The sequence below is a fragment of the Prionailurus bengalensis genome, chromosome D2 (genome assembly GCF_016509475.1).
Source record: "Prionailurus bengalensis isolate Pbe53 chromosome D2, Fcat_Pben_1.1_paternal_pri, whole genome shotgun sequence".
Lineage (NCBI taxonomy): Eukaryota > Metazoa > Chordata > Mammalia > Carnivora > Felidae > Prionailurus > Prionailurus bengalensis.
Window position 1 is genome coordinate 32,586,669 of NC_057351.1, and position 22,825 is coordinate 32,609,493.

The 22,825-nt window shown below is 54.6% G+C and overlaps 1 protein-coding gene across 4 annotated transcripts; it reads right to left on the reverse strand.

The window, feature by feature from the left end:
- Positions 1-4,417: 4,417 nt before the first annotated feature.
- DNAJB12 (DnaJ heat shock protein family (Hsp40) member B12) lies at positions 4,418-22,399 on the reverse strand. 4 transcript variants are annotated; one of them, XR_006299779.1, is made up of 10 exons: positions 22,175-22,399; positions 13,831-14,002; positions 12,986-13,131; positions 11,413-11,598; positions 11,207-11,286; positions 10,008-10,117; positions 8,203-8,375; positions 7,549-7,646; positions 5,895-6,325; positions 4,418-5,258 (listed from the first exon to the last, which is right to left on the reverse strand). XR_006299779.1 is itself a non-coding variant. In XM_043596587.1 (9 exons), the coding sequence occupies exons 1-9, from the start codon at positions 22,305-22,307 to the stop codon at positions 6,296-6,298; spliced, it is 1,128 nt and encodes a 375-aa protein (XP_043452522.1). In that variant the 5' UTR covers positions 22,308-22,399; the 3' UTR covers positions 4,418-6,295. The 4 variants fall into 4 exon arrangements, 3 of the variants coding, with proteins under 3 accessions (XP_043452522.1, XP_043452524.1, XP_043452523.1); XM_043596587.1 differs by having other exon boundaries at positions 4,418-6,325; XM_043596589.1 differs by having other exon boundaries at positions 4,418-6,325; positions 7,501-7,646.
- Between the last annotated feature and the right edge of the window lie 426 nt (positions 22,400-22,825).

Genomic DNA, 22,825 nt, shown 5'->3' on the forward strand with positions numbered 1-22,825 from the left:
GGGACAGCCAGAGGCCCCTCTGCCCAGCACTCCATGTGTCCCTCCGGCCAACTGGGCTGGAAACACGAGCCCAGTCAACAGTTCCTCGAATTGTGTTACAGGCTCGGCCAGCCGGCTCCGGTGCTAATAATATGAACAGATGTGGGTCATGTAACTCCATCCCGTGGCCTGAATCCAGTCCTGCCATGGACGGGCACCCTAGGCTGGCTGTGAGCTGGGCTCAAGTCCTGGGATCCTGGGGTAAGGCTGGGTCCGGCAGGGACCCCGGCCCCTGGGTTGGCCTATTTGTACCAAGCCCACCCCTGTTAGGCTAGCAAGCCCAAGATTCCACGGTTGACAGAAGCCAACATTAGGGACGAAACCGGTGAGGTCTGCAGGAGGATGGTAATAATTTTACCAGATTGTGTCTAATTTCAAAATTATAACAAAAAGTGATACAAATGGAAAATGATGCAAATGTCCTTTCTAGCTGAGGCTTGAAACCTGATTTCTAAACTTTGTGCCCTGTTGCTTTAGTGCCGAGAAGGGGTCTGGAGGGAGACTGAGGCCCACAGTTGCCCGAACGGAGGCAGCCTGAGCACCACCCGTGTGCCACTTGAAGCCTGGGGCTCACAGCCTGGACGCCACTGAAACAGTTGTTGCCCACATAGCCCTGGGCAGGTGGTCAGCGGGTAGCGGAGCCTGCCAGTGGTGACCCTGAGGCCTGCGGCCGGGGCAGTACCGAGGCAGCAAAGTGACAGAATTGGGTCTGAGCCCAGGAATGGGTGGTGCCACTGGCACAGGCCTAAGTGCAGGAGGGCATCCTCTACTCCCCATGGGGTGGTGGCTGCTTCAGAGGCCCCCTCGGGGATGAGCACTGTTTGCCATTCTCCCAGCAGCCCCTGGTACGCCCGTCCTCACTGAGGGAGACAGACACGGGGCATGTTCAGCAGGCCTCGGCTTCCCCCAGAAAGTGGATAGAGGCCCTACTCGGTGCTTATCCTGCAAGACTGGTTTACCTTCCAGCACCGGCCAGCTGGATGCAGGTCCCTCTAGGCAGATGGGCACGCCTCGCTTGAGCCCTCTCAGGTCTTGGAGAAGGGTCCCTAGTTCCGTATGCAGGTTTATGGCTGCAGAGCTGCCTACAGGGTGACCCTGAGCAGTGTCGGTGGGTTGGAGGAAGCAGTGGAGGGATAGCCGACGGTGGCCATGAGAAAGGCGTGTGCGTGCCCAGGGGCCCCCTGTCTTCCCTCAGCCGTGTTCGTGGAGGCCCCACTGTGCCCGGGGTTGCAGCGCTGAATGAGACGGACAGGCGCCTGACAGGGCTTTGCCTCTCCAGGCTGCAAAGCCTTTGTCCGAGAGCTGCACAAACACCTCTGGAGTGACGGCGTGAGAGGGCGGGGGCCCGGCCGCGGCTGTGGGAACGTGGCAGGCCTCCCAGAGGAGGTGGGGTGGAGGAGCAGTGGGCAGGCTGTGGGCAGAAGGAACCGGGGCAGCATGTCAGGGGAGGGTGGATGGAGGCTCCACAGGCAGCGGGGTCAGAGCATGAGGGCCCCGCAGGCCACGTGGAGCCAGCAAAGGGCCGCACGCCCTCCGTCTGACCTCCATTTTCCCCATCTGTAAAAGGAGACCACGTGCTGCTCAGACATCTGTCTCTTGGGCTCCCTCACTGTGTCCATCAGAAAAATGGCAAGAATCCAGTTATGGAAGTGGGGCTGCTGACCAGAGTCCTTGAAGGCCCTGAGCCTGACTACTTGCCTTCACCAGCACCAACTCCACTAGGAACTGTACCCTGCCTGTCCCCGAGGGTAAGCCCAGCCAGAGTTGGATGGACATTCCTGCCCTCCCTGGACCAAACTAAGGAAGGAGAAGGGGGGGGTAAGGGTGGACACGGTGTGGCTGTCAGGCCCCCACTCTCCTCCCAAGCAAAGCCCCAACTCTTGCGCTCTGGCGGGGGGGGGGGTGCTGCTTGGTGAGGGGGTTCTAGAGAGTAGAGTGCCTTTCTCACACCCTTTGTTGTGTCTGGGCCCCGGATCTTTATTTCCTACCAAACAGCTGTGGGTCTATACAAGTGACAGGAGGCCTAGGCCTTGTTCCTAGGGAAACATCCCTCCGTGAGAGGCCGGGGCGGGGGAGGGGGTGACAGTGAGGGCACAGCCTAGGCCTCCAACTTTGCCAGTCCCCTGCCCCCACTCCCACCACCCCCTCCGTCATGGCTAGCCTTACAGGGTTGGCTTGTTCCTGTGGGCCTCCTGGAGAGGAGGGCCCAGCACCCCGCAAGGTTAGGAATGCTTGTCAAATGCATAACTGAGCGGACAGGGGACAACCACAGTGTGGGAAGCAGGAGGTCTCTGGTTCATTCGTTCGTTCATTCCCGGTGGAGCAGATGACAATTGTGGATCGGGGGCCTGGCCTATGTATTGTTCCTAGAGTGTGATCACTTCCGTGCCTTGCCAGCTCCGGGACTTTGCTCACACTGTGCCTTCTGGCCAGAGAGCCCACTCTGCCCCCAGCCCTGCTGTACTCCCACCTCCTTCACGGTGCAGTTCCTCAGCTCATCCCCCTGCCCCGTTGCCACCTTTGTGGTTTCCGTGCCTGGAATGGGACTTGAGCTAGTGCTGTAGTCTTTGTCATCTAAGGGCATGTGACACTTAGAGCTTCCCGTGTCCCAGACGCCGTTTTAAGTGTTGCACGGGTGATGACCCTTTTACTCCTCACCACAACCCAATGCAGTAGGTGATTTTATGACTCTCATTTTGAAGATGAGGAAACTGAGGCAGAGGGAGGTTAAGTGGCTTGCCCAGGGCCACCCAGGTAATAGTAAAGGCATTCAGCCCCCAGCAGCTGGGCTGTGGGGGTCCACGCTGATACCCACCAACCGATCTATTATGTTGTCTCCTGGGGGTGACGCCAACTCAGAGAAGTCTGCAGTGGTAGCAGCAGGGGGTGGGATGGGGTGGTGGTGGTGTCACATTTGTAACTGCTGGGAGAGAGCGCACCTGCCCCTGCGGGAGACTCAGCCCCAGCCCCAGCCCCAGCCCCGGCCCCTCAGGTTAAGTCCCATTTTCCCTGGTGTGGCTTCCTCCCTTTTCCACCCTTCTGGACATGTCTCCTGCCACTCAACTTGGCACGAGTAGGGCCAGTGTTGTGGAGAATCATGAATTCAAGTTCAGCAAATGTTTGCAGAATGATTGCTTTGCTACACAGACCCCAAGGACATGCAAAGTTTCATGGGGACCCTTGGGCATTCACCTTCCCTCCCCAAAGCTTGTTTCCTGTTGGGGGCTGGGCTGACTCGCCCAGATCACAAGGTGTGACATCTGGTAAGGATTCTGAGTTGCTCCGGAGCCGACACTGTGTCAACAGTCTATTTACCGGAGTCTTGGCACTGCTGCCCGTGAACCTGCCCTAGACAGCCAGGTGACTTTGCCTGGCAACTCAGGGTGAGGAGATTACAGTTGGGGCAGGGCGGGTGCTCCTTGCTCCAGGAGCAGCTCCCTTCTAGAAACTTGGGGGCAGTCTGGGACGCGGAGATAAGCCGGCAGATCCCAGGAGCTCGGGTGAACTAGTGGCTCGTTTTGCCACCTGACAGTGGGTGGGGACACTTGTCAAAGGCTCTTTTTTTGCAGCAAACAGTCGGACAGAGTCCGTCCCGCCCCTGCTGGCTCCCTGAGCTGCGCGCTGCGGGTAGGGGGATGGGATGAGTAAATGGGGGTGGCTGGCATTTGCCTCTGCCAACTGCAGCTAACAAGTGGCGGCTCGCAGGACGAGGCAGGGCAGGCTGTGGTGACCCCGGGCAGGGGCAGCCAATGAGCTCCCGGGCTGCAGTGGCACCACCGGGCAGCCTGCCTGTCTTTGGCTGGAGCAGTAGCGGGTGGGGCCTCGGGCCGCCAGTCAGGGCTGCCGGGCCCTGTCTCTGGGAGGCCCCAGCAGATCTGCAGCTCCATTCACAGAAAGTTCTACTCTGGCTGCCACATTTTTTAACTTTTCCGACCTTCTGGGGGAGGAGGGCAGGCTGTGGGGCGGTGTGGGAAGTACGTCTGGGAAGACTGTGCAGCCAGAGATGGAAAGAAACTTGTAACTTTCCCCCTGCTCTAGATCTGGAATGGGCTCTAGCTCCTGGCTGGGGAGGAGGGAGATTCTGAATATTTTACTCACAGCAGGGATGGAGAGGGAGCAAAACAAGGGGAACCAGAGGTTGTTAGGGAACCCCAGGATCCTGGCCTGATTAAGCCCCTTACCTTTTGCCTGGATGGAATCAGCCTTGGAACAACACTTGTGACCTTAGTGGCTGTCGGCTGGGGCAAGGGGTGAGGAGGACATTTGGGACCATCACCAAAGACTCCTAGCTGGTATGAGCTGGGCCGTGTCCGAAGCAACAGGTGTTTGTGGCCCATCACCTCAGCCCCCTTGTTCAACGCAGACCCACCAAGGCCAATCACATAATAAACATATATTTATAGATGTACAATTTTAGAATTCTAATTCAAGAAATACAGCTTCTCAAGGGATCCTTTAGGATCTATGTTCTTATTGCACATGGGTCAGCCCACCTAGGGACATCTACCAAGATCAGACGGTAGGGGTGGTGGGGGCAGAGCACCAGGGCCACCGCGGCGAGGGGGGGGGGTACTCTTGCCCACGTCCACTTCTTATCATCTCTCTGGGCCGGGGTGGCTGCTGCATCACAGGGCAGGATCTTGTTCAAAAACCAGATCTGACATTTCTTTACCAAGCTTCCTTTCCCAGCAAGAATCTTTGTTCATTGGGGGCGCGGGGGGGGGGGGGGGGGCTTAAAAAAAAAAAAGAGTCAAGAGAAACTCTGAGAGGATGGTTATCACCTCCTGGCTGGCAGCTTGGGGAAGTAAGGCTTTGGAAGGTGGCAGGCTCAATGACACACCCACTGCCAGAGGAAAATTCGGGAAAAAGAGTAATTCCAAAAGGCCCAGTATAAACCGTGGGAATAAATAAAACCTCCCTCCCTTCCCCTGGCAGCAACTGCTGTTTTGAGAAAAATCCTCACATCAAGGTGAGTATAAGAAAACCCTTCTGGTTCAGGCGCAGCCTTTGTCCAAAGTGCAACAGAAGGCCGGGTGGCATCATGTCCATGGAGGGTGGAGACAGAGGTGCCCACAGGCCCGGACTTTCTTCAGGATTCGGCTGCTGCCCCAGGGTCTTAGGCACCACCTGGCTGACTCTCGGAGGAAGAACCTTCTGGAGTCCTTGGTGCATAACTTGGGAAAAGCCAGTGGCAACAACGGAGCCGTGGCCTGTGGCATCTATAAGGCAAAACCCACTTTGGGACTAAGAGGGGGGCAGGTGGCTAGGCAAAACCGGGTCCCCCTCTCTAACCCTGTTTTCTGTGGCGGAGGGACAGAGAGCTCCTGGGCTCCAGGACTAAGAGCCCACCTGAGCTGGCCAAAGCTTGAGGAGAGCGGCCTCCCACCGGCAGGCTGCCAGGGGCCTCACCATGACTCAGTACTGACATGGTACCTGGCCCTAGGGGCACTTTCTCCCCTGGAAGCCTGCTCCCCTCCAGCTTCACCATAAAGCTGGCAACCTCCAAGTTCTCTACAGACTTACACTATCATGATTACTGCTGCCACCAAAAGCAGGCTCGGTTTGAGGGGAACATTAAAAGCTACGACCCGACTTTCCTTCCACTGTCAGCCGTGGCATAATGTCCAGCCGCTGAAGGAACAGGCTGCCTTCCCCAAACACGCCTCATTTTCTGAAACAGGGAAGAAATCAGCTAAACAACTTAATCAAATTCCTGCATAGTTTAAAAAGTAGACTATATATATATCTATCTATATATATATCTTTATATATGCTATTTACATATAAATAGATATATATAGATATAGATATATACACACACACACACACACACATATGCACGCTCTGTAAATTACATTCTATGGAGAGTTCTTGTTCCTCCTCCTCCTATCCTTGGCCAACGCCTCTGACTGGCTTCCACGGAGAGGTGACTGGTGGTGGCTCCTGGGAGGGGGAGGAAGGCAGTTGGGCGCCCCCTCCCCCAGCCGTTTCCACAGACATTTGCTGCAAGTTTTACATTCTACTTTCGTTGCCATGGTTTCCGTATCCTAGGAGCAGCCGAAGTGGAGCCTCGGCCAGCCCTGGGAGGGAGGGAAGCAGCCCCGTGGCAGGTTTTCCTGTCCTAAGGCCTTTCAGCATTTACTGGGTGAGAGAGAGGGCAGTTGTGTGCGGTGTTCGGCCTCCAATTCCACTTTAATTTTTTTTCTTTTTATGTCTTTCCTTAAATATACAGTCCATCACCTTGGCTCAGTGCATGTCACCAAAAATTCTCCAGGGATTTCATGGTCTGGGGAGGAGAGTGGTAACAGTTAGCCTGGCAGTCCCGCGGCCTGGAGCCTCTAGCTCAGCCCGCACAAACAAGCCGACCTCCTGGCTGCTGTCCTGCCCACCTCAGCCCCAACCTGTCTCCGTCCTGCACTCTGTCACTCTCGCGGAGGTGTAGCAGATGGCCTCCAAGCACAGCTGGACCCCTGCCGAAGGGGACACAGGCAGAGGATGGATGGGCAGGTAACCAACCCAGAAGAGAACCTTTACTGGCTCTGCCTACCCTCTTCTGGGCTGGGTCCAGTGTGTCCCCTCTGGCAAATGCTGGAAGCGGAGCTCACTGCCCGCATGCAGGGGTAAAGGAGGAGTGGAGTCTGCTACCAGCAACTTGCATTTCCCACCCCCCCCACCCCCCCCCCCCCCGCTTTCTGTGCTAAAGGCTCTGCGTTCGACCGTAAACTCATGACCTTCTGTTCTCTTCCTCAGACCACAGGTGAGGTGCCCGGGCAGGCCGGATGCCTGCGGCTTCCAGGCTGCCAGGTGCACTGGTACGTGAGAGAGTGCCTCTGATTCCACCAGAGGGCCAGTGGTCAGGGCAACGGGCCTCTCCCACTCCCAGCCTGTAGGCGCCCTCCCTGGCCTACTGTGGGGCTGCCCATCCATCTTGTTCCATTTCCTCCTGCCTGGAAGGGCAGAGGAAGAGGATGGGATCTTGGCCCACTGGCTCTCACGTGTTTCTTCTTGCCGTCAGGTGGAGACTGTGTGTGGAGGGGGCTATCTTGGGACCAGTAATACTTGGTGGCCTAAATACCAGAGCATAGACAATAGTCTACTGGCCCTAGGGAAAGGGCCATGGTGACTTGGTGGCTCGCTCAGACCAGGGAGGCAGGGGTGGCCCTTAGCCGTGGCCTTGAGGTCCCCCTTCTGCCTGATTCTCCGGCACCCCACGCTCCCAGAGCCAGGGAATTGGGAGGGGGCGGTAGACAGTAGCACTGGAGCCTGAACCAGACCTTGGTTTCTGAGCACACCCTAGAGCTGCCCCAGCTCTGCAGGCTGGAGGTCAGGCTGGGGAAAAGAAGTCTGTGCCATAATCAACAGGCTATTTTCCTCTCTCCCTCCCACCCTCCTCTGCCTTATGACCAGGGCCAAAGCTGCCAGGAGTTGCAGGGCAGAGGAGGCCCTGGCTCATACTTGGACCTCGGTGGCGTGGCTGGCCCAGGACTATCCATGCAGGGAGGCCTGCACCTCTGACAGTCGGTTACAGCTTGGGGTGCCCATCTTCTGTGCTTTGTGGTACATATCTGTGTCACCGAAGTAGCGGGCCCGGTACAGCAAGCCTTCCTCTGCAAAGCAATGGGGCAGAGTTTAGGGCACACCTGGTATCCCCCAAGGGTCACTGGAGCACTTGCCTAGCCTGTGGGGGTGGGAGGAAGACTGTTACAGGCCCCAGAGCTGGCGCAGAGCTGGCCTCCCTTTAGGAAAGGCCCCGGAGAGCAGACTATGGTCCCAGTTTGGGAGAGAACAGAGGCCCCTTTCTACAGACTTAGGTGAGATCAGCCGAGGAAAGAACCTGTCGTTCTGGTTAGACCTCCCTAGGGTCCCACAGATACAGCTGGATGGCCAGTCACTAGGTGGCCAGGACACGTGCTCCAATCCATCTCAACACACTTACCTCTGGCAGCCACACTCAGGCTGACGGAAGTGACTTACGGGAACCTGGAGGAAATCTCCAGGTGGCCCCTGGCTCCCGGCCCCAAGGAAACAGGGTGGGGTCCCATTTTTGGCTGGGAGGTGGCTGGTGCGAGGCAGTGCCAGGCGCTGGGTCCACAAATCTCTGGTGAGCAGGGCTTTCTCCTTCCCCGCGCTCAAGCTCTGTCCCCGCAACACACACGCACTCACTCTGCTGCTTCTCCTTCCAGCAGTTGTTTCGGAGGTTGGCGATATAGTCGTCTTCCACATTCCGTTCAACTGTTTTGAGGCTGGAGCCTGTGTACTCCTTGGAGAAGGTGTCTGCCACGTAGTAGACGACGTTCAGGTGGTCAGTGACTCGCCTGTGGACGTGGCCCACCGACCTGGCCGGAAATACATCAGGCACAAAGTGGGCCCAGGTCCCCAGGCCCACGGCAGCTCTAAGGATGACAGGGTCCCCCAACAGGAGGTACCGCACAGGCCACAGGGCTGGCTTCCCTCCAAAACTGGAGAGGAACTCGCACAGCACCCAAAATGAGGGTCTGAAGGAAAGGCAGGGTGTCCCTCCTGTCTAAGTGGTCCAGACTACGGCCAGCCCTTCCTCAGGCTCTCTGCTTACCACACTGCTGACCTGGGGCCTGTGGGAGGAGCCCCTTTTGAGAGGCCCCGGTCAGTGCAGCAGGGGAGCCTGGGCTCTGCCTCTGATTAGGGGTGTGAGTCGGGGTCCCAGTGCCTCCATTTCCACATTCCTCCCCTAAGCTCACTGTTGCCCAGGGCCTGCCTGCCTACCCAGGAACTCCCAATCTGGGGTTAAGAGGCTTAGGAACAACAAGACACAAGGACTCCAAGGACCTCTGTCCTTCCAGCTTTTGGTCCTATCTTCCAGCTCCACCCACAGGCTCTGTAGGCAGAGTCTTGACACGCAGCAGACAGGAGACAGTTCGGGTGTTGGGGGGCGAACAGCCCCTACCTGCCCTCTGCTGCCTCTCCAGCTTCAGAGCGAAGGGCTGGCGACAGGCCACGGAGAGCCTATGTTGCCTGGTATGGGTCCAGCCACCCGACTCTGCCCCCTGGTGGCCGAGAGGAAGGCTGCCAGGCTCTGAAACAGGGCCAGGCCACTTTGGGGGAACAGAGGGTTCCCACCAATAGAAGCTGAGCACCCACTATGTAACTATGTATCAGATGTGGTGCCAGATGCTGGAAATAAATGAGGGGAGCTGATGTCTTAAAAGGCCAAATAACTTGCCCAAGTTCACTACTGGCAGCTGAGACCATAAATTCATTGAACAAATACTGTTGAACGTTTCTATCAAGCCTGGCATAAAAAAAACCAAAAAACCAAAAAACCAAAAAACAAACCTTTTGCTTATTTATTTTAAAGTAATCTCTGTACCTCACATGGGGTTCAAACTCAAGACTCCGAGATCAAGAGTCTCATGCTCCACCGACTGAGCCAGCCAGGTGCCCCAAACCTGGCATTTTAAGTGTCTGTGACTCATTTCATTTCCACAAGCACATAGATGTTATTCGCATTGCACAGATGAGGACACCAAAGCTCAGAGAAGTCATGTAACTTGTCTACGGTCACACAGCTGCTTAGTTAATAAAGTAGCTGGGATTCAAATCCACCTTTGTTCTGATTCTAGAACCCCTGTTCTTTCCACGGCCCCAAGGCCCACCACCCACAACTTAAGAGCACAGGTTCTTATCTCAAGGTCAGCAGATAAGATGGGGGGAAGTGTCATGAAGCCTGTGAAATCATATGCAAAGTTGTGTATATGTGTAGTGTTTGAGGGAAGAGATCTGCAGTTCTCTTTGCATTTTCTTAGGGGACTGGGATACTAAAAAGATCAAGAACCTAATCTCAACAGGGCAAGTGTATTTCCTTGATTCTAAGCCAGATTTCCGCATTGTGATCAACGACCCCACAGGATAGGAAGGAAGGCGCCTGATGCGGGTTGAGGATCCGAAGCCCCTGTCTGTCTACCACCCCATCCCTAGCGGTGGGTACTCACGGCCTTGGGCTCAGGCTGTACGGGGGACTGGAGACCATGAGCTGGCTGAGCGCTGACACGAGGATCAGGATGAGGATGGGCATCAGCTGAACAAACACCCCCAGCCCGCCCTGGAGGAAAGAACCAATGGTCACTCAGCTGGACCTGGTGGGAGTGTGGCATAGGCCGCAATCACCGCCAGCTTCCCTGGCACAAAGGAGCCTGGGCGGCAGGAGGAAGACACTGCTAACTGCGCGCGACACTCCTCTCTGCTTCCCTCCCACGGGCCCCCCAAACACAGAAGCTCCTCCACCTGCCAGTTTCCCCAGAGGAATACAAAGTAGCAACTGGTGTTAAATACAGGAAAAGGGTGCCTGGATGTATTTACTTATCTGAGAACACCAAAAAAATGAGCTAAAGAGGCTTCCTCCATGAGAACGGTAGGCAGGGCTGGAGGGAAATTTTCACTATATACATATATTTTTTTGGATTTTGCACCATATAACTATATTACCGATTTAAAAACTGCCAGTTAAAAAATTGTAAATATGAACAAATTTGTTCACTGTGTGATAGATTCTAATTTAAAAAACTCTTCCGTATGTTAAATACAAACACACACACTAAGTTTAAAATATGAACAGATAAAAACCTAAGAGCAATAGGGAACCCCTCTGTCTGCCATAATTTTAAAGGCTGTGGAATTGTCTGCAGTATTTTAATTTTAGTCCGCTAGCTGTTCTTTAACCTGTGGCATTCAAAATGTTTTTGAAGCATTGTCTTGCTATAGCTTTTGTATACATTTTTTAAGAGTGCCGAAAAGAAGAAGATTCAACAACCTTTGTCATCCTTTACAATTCTCTCGTGAAGTTTCACTGCCCATTGCTTGGAAAATGTCACTTTGGCCTTATGAACAAATGGACTGCGCAAAGGCCAATCACACTCAAACCTGTCTGTAGGTGGAGAAGTTTCTGCATTACATTTCCTGACAGAAGCCATCAAATCCCCACTCCTTCTGGGCAGCACTGTGGAGTGTGGCTCCCTCTAGTGCCGCTCAGTAGAATGGCAAGGGGGAACCAAGATGGCTCCTTAGCTGAGAACCGTGGGGGCACTGCCCCTCGGAGGACAGACAGCTGGGGATGTCACTCCCCCTTCAGGCTTCACACCCTGGGTGGGGCTTGGCACCCTCCCCCTGCTCTCCCGGTGCCTTCCTCACTCACGTCACCCTGGTTCTCCCTGCGGTCCTGCCTTTGTTGGTAGGTATAGCGCATGCGGCCGTTGCTGTAGACATGGACGTTACCTGGAGGTCAGAGGGACTGAGTCAGGGGGTGGGGCTGCAGGAAAAGGGAGAGGCTGTCTTCCAGTCTCCCACCATCACCCCCAGGGAGACCTGGCTGCAGGGGGTGGGGTGGGGTGGGGTACTTACTAGACGGAAAGCCACCGCCAAAGAACATGTTGAAGAGGTCTTCGGGGGAGATATCGGCCTCAAAGCCACGGTGGAAGTCCCCGTGCCCGTGGCCATGCCGCGCTGCCTGGTTCTTGTCATCACCGAACTGGTCATACTGTTTCCTTTTCTCTGGGTTACTAAGTACCGCATATGCTGTGCCGATAGCTAGAAAGGAGCCAGAAGTCAGGCTTGGAGATGGTGGGCATGGCGGTGGAGGTGCCCCTGGCAGCCAATAGCTCCCTTCTTTCAGGTACTCAAGTGGTGCCTTAGGAAGGAGTCCTTGGGGCCAGAGGGGAGTTTGGCTGTTGGGCCCGTGCCGGGAGGGGGGCAGGCAGGAATACCTCTGAGTGAATCTGGGTGGTCTGGGCCTGGCGGAAGATGAACCCTCAGGCTCCTTGTGCTCCACCTCATGACAGTGGTTGAGCTTTTTCTCTGCCTCAGGCCCCTTATGGGCATTATCTTATTTACTCCTACAGCAACTGTCAGGAAGGGCCAGATCCCCAGGTTCTAGTCAAAACTTCACCGTTGGTAGTGTGGCCTGGTGAGCCCTCTCCTCCCTGGGGTCTAGGTCCCAGCTGCTGTTCCTTGGCGTGGCCCCAAGGCCTCCCCAGGAAAAGCTCCCCAGGTGGGAAACCTGTGCCTCAAAGGACCCTGTTCCGGGCCCTCCTGAGTCTCTTGCTCCTTCTCAAGCGGCTCACTCTCTCAAGGGAGTGGGTCAAAGCGGCTGCATCTGCTTCAAAACCTGCCACCCTTGCAGGAAGGAGAATCCCCCCCCTCCTGCCATGGTGACAAGGTCCCAGGGCCAGATCTGGCGTCTTGGTGCCTGCGGGGCTGCAGGCAGGAGTCAGGGCTGGAGCAACGTTCACCACAGCTGCCCTGCCTCCCTGCTTCTCTTCACCGTCTCCCTCGGGGCAGGCTGACAGGCAGCAGTGGGGTGATGCCTGCACAGTACCCCACACCCACACACACCCACACCCACACGCAGCAGGACCAACTCCAAGCACCTGGAATGAAGCACCTGGGGTGGGGCCTAGGAAACAGCACACCAGGTCTTAGGGTGTGCTCTGCCACGGGCTCCCTACTTGGCTGCGGTCACTGCCTTGTAGGCACACACTGTGAGTGTGTGTTATGTGTGAGTGTGTGTGCACTGCAGGGCTGGCTGTGGCTGCTGGTGATGGGGAGGCCACCAGGCCCCAAGCCCACTGACCTGAGGCTTCCTTGCCCCTCAGCACAGGGAAACCGGTAGCAATATCCCAAGATGGGGACGTGCATACAGGTGAGTCAGGAGGCCTGCTTCTGACCCTCAACTGCTCTGGGACCTTGGAAAAGCCACTGGTCGGTCCTCTCTTGCCTCAGCTCCCCTCCTGTAAGCCCTGGGGAACGAAGAGGAAGGGGAGGCTATCTGAGCTCTGAGGCTCTATGCTAGAGGCGGCTACTAGGACTTTCTTCTCAGGAAGCATGAGCCCAGGGCACGTGGGTCCAAGGCCACTGACTCCTTCCCAAGGACAGGAGATGAAAAACACCAAGCACCGGGAAACCAAGGCTAGCTTACCTTTGAAAGCTTCAGTGGCGCCGGGTGCGTGGTTCTTGTCTGGGTGGAACTTGAGGGCCAGCTTGCGGTAGGCCTTCTTCAGGTCCTCATCGGAGGCCCCTCTGCTCACCCCCAGGATCTCATAGTAATCCTTACACTGCTTGACCCTGGGGGAGGGGGTAGAGAGGGCCCAGGGCCGTGAGGTGAGGTGGGGGAGAGCAGTATGGGTGCACAGTAGGGCTCGGCCGTCAGTTCCTCTAGGTCCCTCGGGGGTAAGGGGGCCTCAGTAAGCTCCACCTGGAACGGGGAGCTAGGTAGGGCCCAGTGGAAACACCTGGAATACACTTAGGATTTAAGAGGGGGGCAGCTGCAGTCTTTCAGGCCAGGAACCATTTCCCTTCGCTAACAGCACCTTCACCGGAGGCCACCTCAGAAGGACTGTCAGTGTGTGTGGGGCCTGCCCAAGCCCTGGAGGGATAACCGTCTCCTGTCTCCATTCTGTGCCACACAGGCCCTGGTCTGAAAGGGTCTTTGTTAGGGGTAGGGGAGAAGCTGGAAGGGGAGCCCACGCCCCATCTCTGTCTGATCAACAGAGCTATGTAAAGAGGCCAGGCTCGCCTGGCCAGCGGCAGAGTCAGCATTTCCAGCCTCTGCTGTGGGCTGACTTGGCGGGAGGGGACAGCAGAGCCCTGATTCCCACGCTGTATCCCAGGGCCAGTGGGCCCGCCCAGCTGGACCTCCTCCATCCTCAGGACCCTCCCAGGGCCCATCCAGACCACGGGCAGATGTGAGGCGGGGGCCACGCTGCAGGAAGCCTTCTCTAGATCTGAAAACTTGCCAATGGCGCTGGGCTCCGGCCCCTCTACCTTTTCACTGCTGCTACTTGCTCCGCAGTGTAGCCTTTGGTGCCCTCTCCTCCTCCAGCTTCTCCGTTGGCCGCGGGGGCTTCGGCCCCACCTGCTTTCCTGTGGGTGGTGTCTGTGGGTTGGGGATGGTCACTGGTAGACTGTGGTTTCTGGTTGAGGGACTCGATCAGGGCTGTGCAAGGCAAACAAACCATTCAGGGCTCTTGTTGCAGCAAAGCCACATGCCGTGGCTGAGGGCCTGCCTGGTCCTGGGAGAGGCCAGGGCCGCCCACATCCCACCTGCTTCTTCTCCCAGCAAAGCCAGTAGCTCCCTCCCCAGCTTGGGCCTGGGCGGGGTGCAGGGGGTGGGGGAGGGCTAGTGGGACAGTCGCCTGCTCACGTGAGTTGTCAGGGTATGGGTTATTTTAGATCTTTTTTTTGTTTTTCAGATTTTATTTTAATTAATCTCTATACCCAACGTGGGGCTCAAACTTACAACCCCACAAGAGTCGCATGCTCTACCGACTGCTCCAGCCAGGCACCCCTGGATATGGGTTATTTTAAAACTCCCCATAAAAACAAACCATTAGCCCTTCAGGCTTTAAAAAAATCCCAAAGTGGTATGTTTCACAGACCCTGCTGAGTGCAGAGAGAGGCAAGTGCTCCGCCTATGTCAGTGGGGACCACACTTGGCAGGACCATCTGTTTCTACTGGGACTGGGGGGAAAGGCCTTCTGGAGACCTTCACTTAGCTGTGAAGGGGGATGGGGGCAATGAATGTGCTCCAGGGCCAGGGACGGCACGAGACTCCGGATGAAGACCTCTCCTCTGCTACTTGCTATTCCTTACACTTTTCAAGTGGCTGGCCGTGTCAAACGTCATACTGCAATGTTCAGAGTCTATGCAGGGCATTAGCTATCATCCTCAGATAGGGTCCCAGTGACTCCAACCCAAGTCTGTGGTTCCTGCTGACTCAGTGACAAAGAGCCCAAATCTCTGGCAAAAGTTCCCTGCACCCATTGATTCCAGGCACGAAATCAGTTCTGGAAACCCCAGTCATGCCTGGGGTACAGTGCCCTGGGAAGTCAGGCACCTGGACCTCTGCAGGGACCCAGGACACTGTGCTGAGGAAGGACAGCAGTGCCCTCGGCTGGTCCCCAGCTTCTTTCAAACACGCCAGGAGCCTGCTGGGCTCAAGGCACTGTGCTGGGTGTTAGACACCCTCTAACGCAATGCACCTGGGTCTCACACGAGGGGCCTGGAGCAGGGCTCGCTGGGAGAAGAACACTGGGACTCAAGTGGACCACTGTGCCCTGAGCCACTGCTGTCTTAGGTGCAGCAAACGCACAGGATCTCACTGGGTCGGGAGCTGGCAGTCAAGCTTGCCTCGCAGGAGGGATGTGAAGGACTCCTGTAGCAAACCCCAAGGGTACGCACTGAGAAGAGTAACCGTAATGAGTGCTCACTATGTGTTAGGCAGGCCCAGGCTCTGCCTCTACTAGTTCATTTAATCTTGACAATGGCCTCAGAAGTAGGTCTTATTACCACCATCCCCACGATAAAGGAGCTGTCTCAGGTCGTGATCTCACGGTTTGTGGGTTCTAGACCCCCATCAGGCTCTGTGCTGACAGTTCAGAGCCCAGAGCCTGCTTCAGATTCTGTGTTTCCTCTCTCTTTGCCCCTCCCCTACTCACGCGCGTGCTCTGTCTCTCTCTCTGTCCAAAATAAATAATCATTAAAAAAGAAAAGTTAAAGAAGGAGCTGTGTGTTTGATCCATTGGCCCGTGGCTGCACAAGCTGGGCAGTCAGCACTTAAAACTCCTGGATGTCCGGCTCCCAGAACCATGTTCTTAACTATGCTATCCTGGACCGCATGAGGCTGGCATGGGGAGCCCTCTCCAGCACAGTCCTTCCAAATAAAGAGAAGTTAAATTCAGAAAGAACTGTGTTCAAATCTCAGCTCAGTCATTCCTAGCAGTATGGCCCTGGCCGATCTATAAAATCTGTTTGAACCTGTTTCCTAAGGGATATGAGGATAATGGGTGTAACAAGGATCAAATACCATTTGTAAGCACCTGGCACAGAAACTGACAGAGTAAAAATTCAAAACTGAGTAGCTGCTGATTTATGACACAGGCTGATGCCTGGCCAGGGAGGCGACCCAAGCTGGGGGGGGGCCAGGGAGCTCCAGGGCTTAGGAAGGCTAAGTCTCAGCACCCGGCAGGCTTTGGACCCAACCGTAACCATGAGATTTCAGGCTGTCCCAGATGCCAGGTCCATACCAAGCGAATGGCAAAGGAAGAAAAAGCAAAAGACGAAGACATGCTGATGAAGATGGGGAAGAAGGGGAGCTAGTTTGCTGGATTTGGAGGGCGTTTAAAGAACTTCTTTCAGGGGCTCCTGGGGGGCTCAGTCGGTTAAGCATCCGACTCTTGATCTCGGCTCGGGTCATGATCTCACGGTTTACGAGTTCGAGCCCCACATCAGGCTCTGCATTGACAGTGTGGAGCCTGCTTGGGATTCTCGGTCTCCCTCTCTTTCTGCATGCCTTTCTCTCTCAAAAATAAATAAGTAAACTTAAAAAAAAAAAGAATTTGTTTATATCAGTTTCTCTGGAAGCCCCAGTGGTCCAGGCTGTGCTGATATACCCTAAGGAGAATATGACCAACCATTCAATTGCTATAGATACACAAGAGCATTAACCAGGAGATGGACTCACTCTAGTATTTCTCAGGGAAGATTCTGGAAACTTTTCAGGGCAGTTACATGGAGTCAGACACTCTAATTTCTTTACACTGCAGAAGAGAGCCCAAAGGGGAATGGATGTGCTCTGGGTCACACAGAAGGTTTCTGCTTGAGTTGGCAATTCAAGATTGTTGGTTGGTGACAAGTAGGTCTCTCTCATGGCCTGGACACCCCATCTGCCAGACCTGTGGGATGTGACTGCCTCATTCTGACTCACTGTTACATCCCTCATGGCACAGGGGCTGATAGGCAAATGTCACAAAAGAGTACGACACAGCAGCTTAACGCAGCTCCAGAGTTAGACAGACAAAGCTGGGTTCCAATCCTGACTCTGCCCCTCGCCGTCAAGCTGGCAGACATCTAAAAAGCCTGGAACTTGGAGGAAGAAACCAGAGCTGCGGTGGGAGAAGTGGCAGCTGAGGCAGAGGTGAGAGCATTTCTATGGCCAAAGCCAGCAGCAGTGGTCACTCCTCCAACGCAGACTGGAGGGGCAAAGCTGTGGCTCGGACACCTGCTACCAGGGTCATCTTGGACAAGCTGATTTAGCTTCTTCATGTAAAACTGTCTCTCCCTCACGAGAGCTGCAAGAGTAAATGAGCAAATGCATATAAGAGACTTAGCACAACACTCAGTAAATATTGTTATCTGTTACTGTTCATTTTATTCCCGGGCCCTCTCTCTGTTCCTGTAGTGCTCAAAGTGGTTCGGGAAAGGGAGGCCAGCAGAGGGCAATGGCCTGGGAGTGGAGCTGGACAGTCAGGTTCCTTTGCTACTTACCATGTCATCGAATCGTCAGTGAAGGCCTGCTCCCTGCCCTCGTAGGGTTGCTTTGAGGCATAAATAAGATTCAGTGAAATTCGGTGAATGGAAGGGTTGAGCGCACAGCAGGGCTCATGAAGGCCGACTGACCCGAACGGACAACCCCACCCCGGACCTCGCCAGTACCAGACCGTCTCTCACTCTGACACCGTGAAAGCAACCAATCCTTCCCTGCCCCACATGCTGGCCTTAGTGGCTTGGCCTTCCTGATTTCGCCTGGACCCACAGTCAGTCATTTCCTAGACCCTTAGGCAGCCTAAGCTGCGAGACCATCCAAGCCAACCCTCTCTTTGTGTGCTGGGGAAACTGAGGATGTTCTCACTGGCTCCCTGAAAAACATGGTACTTTCTACCAGCGTTGCTAAGCCTCAGGCAAAGGCGATGCCAAGGGGGCTCCCAGAAAGAGACTGGTCCCACTAGCCCTGCCCTAGGACCTCGAGGCTTAGGGCCCAGCTACTATTCCACAGTACAAGTGTCCAGCCCTTGGGCCCACCTCCTGCAGCACGAGTTTGAAATCCCTTCGTGGCCTTTTCACCGTGAGGCCCCTCCACCCTTTAAGGTTGCTCTGGACCTCCTTTCACCCTACCCTTCCCTCTGTCTGTTCTTCCACTTCTCTAAGACCAACCTTCCACCCATGCTCTCGATCCTTCCCCTCTCATTTCTCGACTCGCCCTTTCCCCACAAGGCCTGACAGTGTTGCTCACCACCTCCCTGCCACACCACTCCAGGGCCACCTGGCGGCTGCCCGCTCCTGGGATTGCCTCCTCCCCTTGTTCTCCATCGCACTCTGTTGCTTCCCTGGTCTCTGCCCACTGGCTGAGGCCAGATGTGGCCCATGGCTGTGCTTACAGCAACATCCGCTACGCGTTCCACACTTTCACACAGTGACCCTAGCCAGGCAGGCCTCCAGTGAGCTCCATCAAAATGACAATACCAGACTTCGAGCTGGAACCTGGGGCTCTCTCCTGAGCTCCCAGCTGACAGCTCCTCTGGAACATCCACCGGCATCCTGCCCCCTGCCCAGCTCTTCCCACTCACCATCCTCAACCTTACTTTCTCCCTGGCTACACAGGCTTGGATTCTGTGTCCCCACTTCTCCTCAGCACAGCTCTCTCACACAAGGCTCGGTACCTCCTCTCTGATGACCCTATCCTCATCCGGGATGCCTTACCTCAGGTGCTCAGAGCTCCTGAAATACAGAGTGCGATGAATGCCCTCCCAATTGGTTTCTGCCTTGGGTCTCTCTTCCCTTTCATTAACCCTTCTTGTCGTTCTCTTCTCAGAACGGTACCCTTATCTTAGTCCTGCTATCAGAATCTTCAGTGGTCTTTTCACCAACTACAGAATAAAGTGAATACCCTGGTCTGGCAGGAAAGGGTTTCCACAACCTGACCCCATCCTCCTTGCCAGCCTTAATCCTCTCTATTCAAATTACCACCTCCACAGCCTCCAAGACTTGCTACACCCAGTCCTCCCCCAGCCTCCAGCCTCCATGTCTTTTCCCCAGTAGGTTCTTCTCCAAATCTCCTCCCTTCCTCCGAAGTGCAGTTTAAATGCTGCCTCTGTCCTGCTCCCTGACACCTTCCCTCACTGTCATCTACCATTATTGTTAAGTCCCAGTAAGGACTCACTCACTCACCCTACTGCTTGTAATTTCGCATTCAGGGATCCGACCCCAGCACTTCCCTCCACGTCCCCGGACTGAACTCATGGAGGGCGAGGACTGCATCTTTCCTGTCCATCCTTAAGTCCTTGGCATCTAATGCTGTGCTTCATTTTTCTTTAACCGCAGTATTATTTTTTCTGTGACTTTGTCTCCTTTACTACACTGTAGGCTCCTTGAGGTGAAGGATGATGTCTTACCAGTCCTGCCATACCACGTAGCACCAAGCAGAAGACTTTGCAAATAAAACAAAAAATGTCTGTTGCAGAGTGTCTGGGTGGCTTAGTTGGTTAAGTGTCTGACTCTTTTTTTTTTTAATGTTTATTTTTGAGAGACAGAGAGAGAGAGCAATGGAGGGAGCAGAAAGAGAGGGAGACGGAGGAACCGAAGCAGGCTCTGCACTGACAGCACTGAGCCCGATGCAGGGCTTGAAGCCATGAACCGTGAGATCATGACCTGAGCCGAAATCAAAAGTTGGACACTTGGGGCGCTGACAGCCTGTGGAGCCCGCTTGGGATTCTTCCCCTCCCCTCGCCCCTCCCCTACTCGCGTGTACTTGCTCTCAAAAATAAAATAAACTTAAAAAAAAAAAAGTCTGTTGCATTGAACAAGCGCCTGGAATGAACTCAAACCTCAAACAGCATGTGTAGGCAGCTATCTAATATTTTTTTAACAAAGATTTCTCCATTCCAGGCCTAAGCTAACCCCAGGTCCTTGTCAGCTGAACACAGGGCTGTGGACGGTGCAAGGTGAAGTTTACAGAGAGGTATGAGGCACAGTCTCTCCAGAATAATGCGAATATGACAACTCTGCAGCAGGTGATGATTCTGCCTGAGCAAATTCCATTTCTTGAGCGCCAGGAAGGATATCCGTCCAAGCCCCTGAACTGGCCCAGGAAGCTGCTGACAGGAAGATCTCCACAGGCCATATTGTTACCATCATTTCTTGGCTGCCTGGTTCTGAGGCTCCAGAAGCATCCAGCGTCGGACAGGATTCTGAGAGCTCATGCGCCCCCACCACCACGCGCCTCTCTTACGCAGTGTGATTTATTTCAGTAGGAAGCTTCTTGAGCAGGTGACCTCAGGAGTCCTGGCAAATACAGACTAAAACTCTCTCCAAGAGAAGGCAAACAGGCCAAAGATCAACCTGTAGTCAGGAGGGAGGAAAATTCAAGCATTCCAGGTGGCCTCTTCTGCCAGTGTTCCCCTTTCTCAATTCCAAATGCAGGCAAGGAAGGCTACGAGGCTGACTGCTGCTCTTTCATTTCACTCCTCTATTAAACATTTATACAGTCACAGGACTTTCCAATTTCTAGCTGTGTAATTGTGGGCAAGTCCCTTGCCTCTGAGAGATTTCCTTATCTATAGAACAAAGATAATGATCTTTGCTCCGCCTCCCTGATAGGGCAGGCTCAAGTGAGAAAATGCGTTGGAAAGAGCTTTCTTTCTTTTTGTTTTTAAGGATTTTATTTTTTTTAATAAAAAATTTTTTAATTGTTTATTTATTTTTGAAAGAGACAGAGAGACAGAGCGCAAGCAGAGGAGGGGCAGAGAGAGAGGGTGACAAAGAATCTGAAGCAGGCTCCAGGCTCTGAGCTGTCAGCACAGAGCCCTAAGCAGGTTTGAACCCACGAACTGTAAGATCATGACCTCAGCCAAAATTGGAGGCTTAACCTGCTTAACCCACTGAGCCACCCAGGCGCCTCTGAACATTTTATTTTTTTAAAGTAATCTCCACACCCAACGGGGGCTTGAACCCAGATCAAGAGTCGCACGCTCTACCGACTGGGTCAGACAGGGGCCCCTCAAAAGAGCTTTCTAAACAGAGAAGCCCTATGGTATTATTGTTATTCATATTGTCTGCACCAACCTTCTGATTTTCCAGATAAGGAAACCCAAGCTCAGAAAGATCACATGGTAGCAGTCAGGATAAGAACTCAGGTCTTCTGATTCTGAGCACCTGTTATGTGCCTGACGGTTTACTGCGTGGTAACTGCTGGTACGAAACCGTATCTTTAATGGACTACCTCCTTCTCTCCTCCAGCTTGTATTTTTTTTTTACCGTTTTATTTATTTTTGAGACAGAGAGAGACAGAGCATGAACAGGGGAGGAGCAGAGAGAGAGGGAGACACAGAATCTGAAACAGGGTCCGGGCTCTGAGCTGTCAGCACAGAGCCCGACGCCGGGTTCGAACTCACTGACCGTGAGATCATGACCTGAGCCGAAGTCGGACGCTTAACCAACCAAGCCACCCAGGCGCCCCTCCTCCAGCTTGTATTAAGAAAAACTTCTTTGAAGTCTTAGGTTTAAAAAAAAAAAAAAAAAAAAAAAAAAAAAAGAGGGTTCCTGGGTAGAGTGAGATGCTGAGTAGTTGGGACAACTTCACTAATCCCTCCCCGGTTTGGAAGCCTCAGCCGGGGGACACTTAGCAGTCTTGTGCTGTCCAGCCGTCCATTCGGCGGCCACAGATGGACTCTTGGGGGCCACAGTGGGCGGGGTGGCAAGACCAGTGTCTCCGACAAGCCCCGAATCTCACAGGCGGGTGAAGACGCTCCAGGAGTGAGGGGGCCCGCTCTCAGGGCGGACAGTCCGAGGCGGTGGTGTGGACTGGGAGAAAAAGGCAGGCTCTGGTTTCGGGACAGTGTTCCCAGGCCCTCGCCCGGAGACGCCTTTCCAGGCCTTCCGAACGTCGGAAGTCTTCTTTCCCTCTCTTCCAACCCATTCTCTCCGTCAAAGGAGTTATGTTTGTTTTCCTAAACTATAATATTTCCCAGGCCGGCAACCGGCCCTGGGCCACCGAATGGCCCCTTGGGAAAAGTAGTTCGATTTCGCTTCCAGGTAAGTTCCTTTCACCCCGCCCGCCAGCGCCTTTCATCCTCGGGAACTCCAAATCTCAGAGGGTTCCACAAGCCCCCGGAAAGCTGAAGTCGCGGCCGGCCCAGCCATCAGGTGTTCAGCGTCCCGGAGAGGGGTGGGAGCGAAAGACTACACCTCCCAGCGGCCACCGCGCGTCTCAGTGCGCAGGCGTAGCCGCGCCTCGCCACCCCTCCCCCTCCTCCAACTGCTCCCCTCGGTCCGTTCCCGTATTCCCCCCATCAGTTCTAATGTCCCCTTTGTCTCTCCGGCAGCTCACACTCACCGCGAACTCGCGGCGTCGGGTACAGCCGCTGCGCCTTCTCCAGGAAGCGGAGTGCCCGGTCGGGCTGGTTGCTCTGGATGGCCTTGAGGGCGATGCTAATACAGCGCTCGGCTTCATCCTTGTTGGATTCCATGGCGGAACCAGAGCGCGGAACCAGGGAGGGGGAGGCCGGGCGAGCGGAGGGCTGCGCCAGCCGCCGGCACGTCGCGGGGCAGGCGGGCGCAGGCTGATGACACAAACCCTCCGCCCCTCCCTTTCCGAGATTTGAGCGAGGTTTGAGCGAGGGCGGAAGTGCTACCGTATGTCTTCTAAGAAGGGGACGGCTAGGAGAGGTCAAGAGGCTGCATGCCCACATTCCTGGATCCCGGAGGGTCATACTTGGAGGTCTTGAAGTCGAATATGCTTCCATTTCTTGGTAGTAATTCTGTGAGTTTGAGACGAAGGTCATTTATTCGTTCAGCAGACATCTGCCAGGCAGGGTGTACAGTGCAGAACAAAACAAAGTCCTTGCCCTCATAGAACTTACATTCTAGTGTGTGTAGGGGAGAAGGAAAGAGACAGAAATATTCCGAGAGTGCCAAATGCAATGAAGAAAATAAAAGGGAATAGAGAGTGGGAGGTGCTATTTTAAATAGGCTGATATGAAATCTC

Coding starts and splice junctions, on each gene's coding strand:
- DNAJB12 (XM_043596587.1), bottom strand. CDS start 22,307: ATGGAATCCAACAAGGATGAAGCCGAGCGCTGTATTAGCATCGCCCTC. Junction 11,287..11,412: donor TGGCGGTGGCTTTCCGTCTA/GTAAGTACCCCA, acceptor TCTGACCTCCAG/GTAACGTCCATGTCTACAGC. Junction 7,647..8,202: donor CTGGAAGGAGAAGCAGCAGA/GTGAGTGCGTGT, acceptor ATTGCTTTGCAG/AGGAAGGCTTGCTGTACCGG.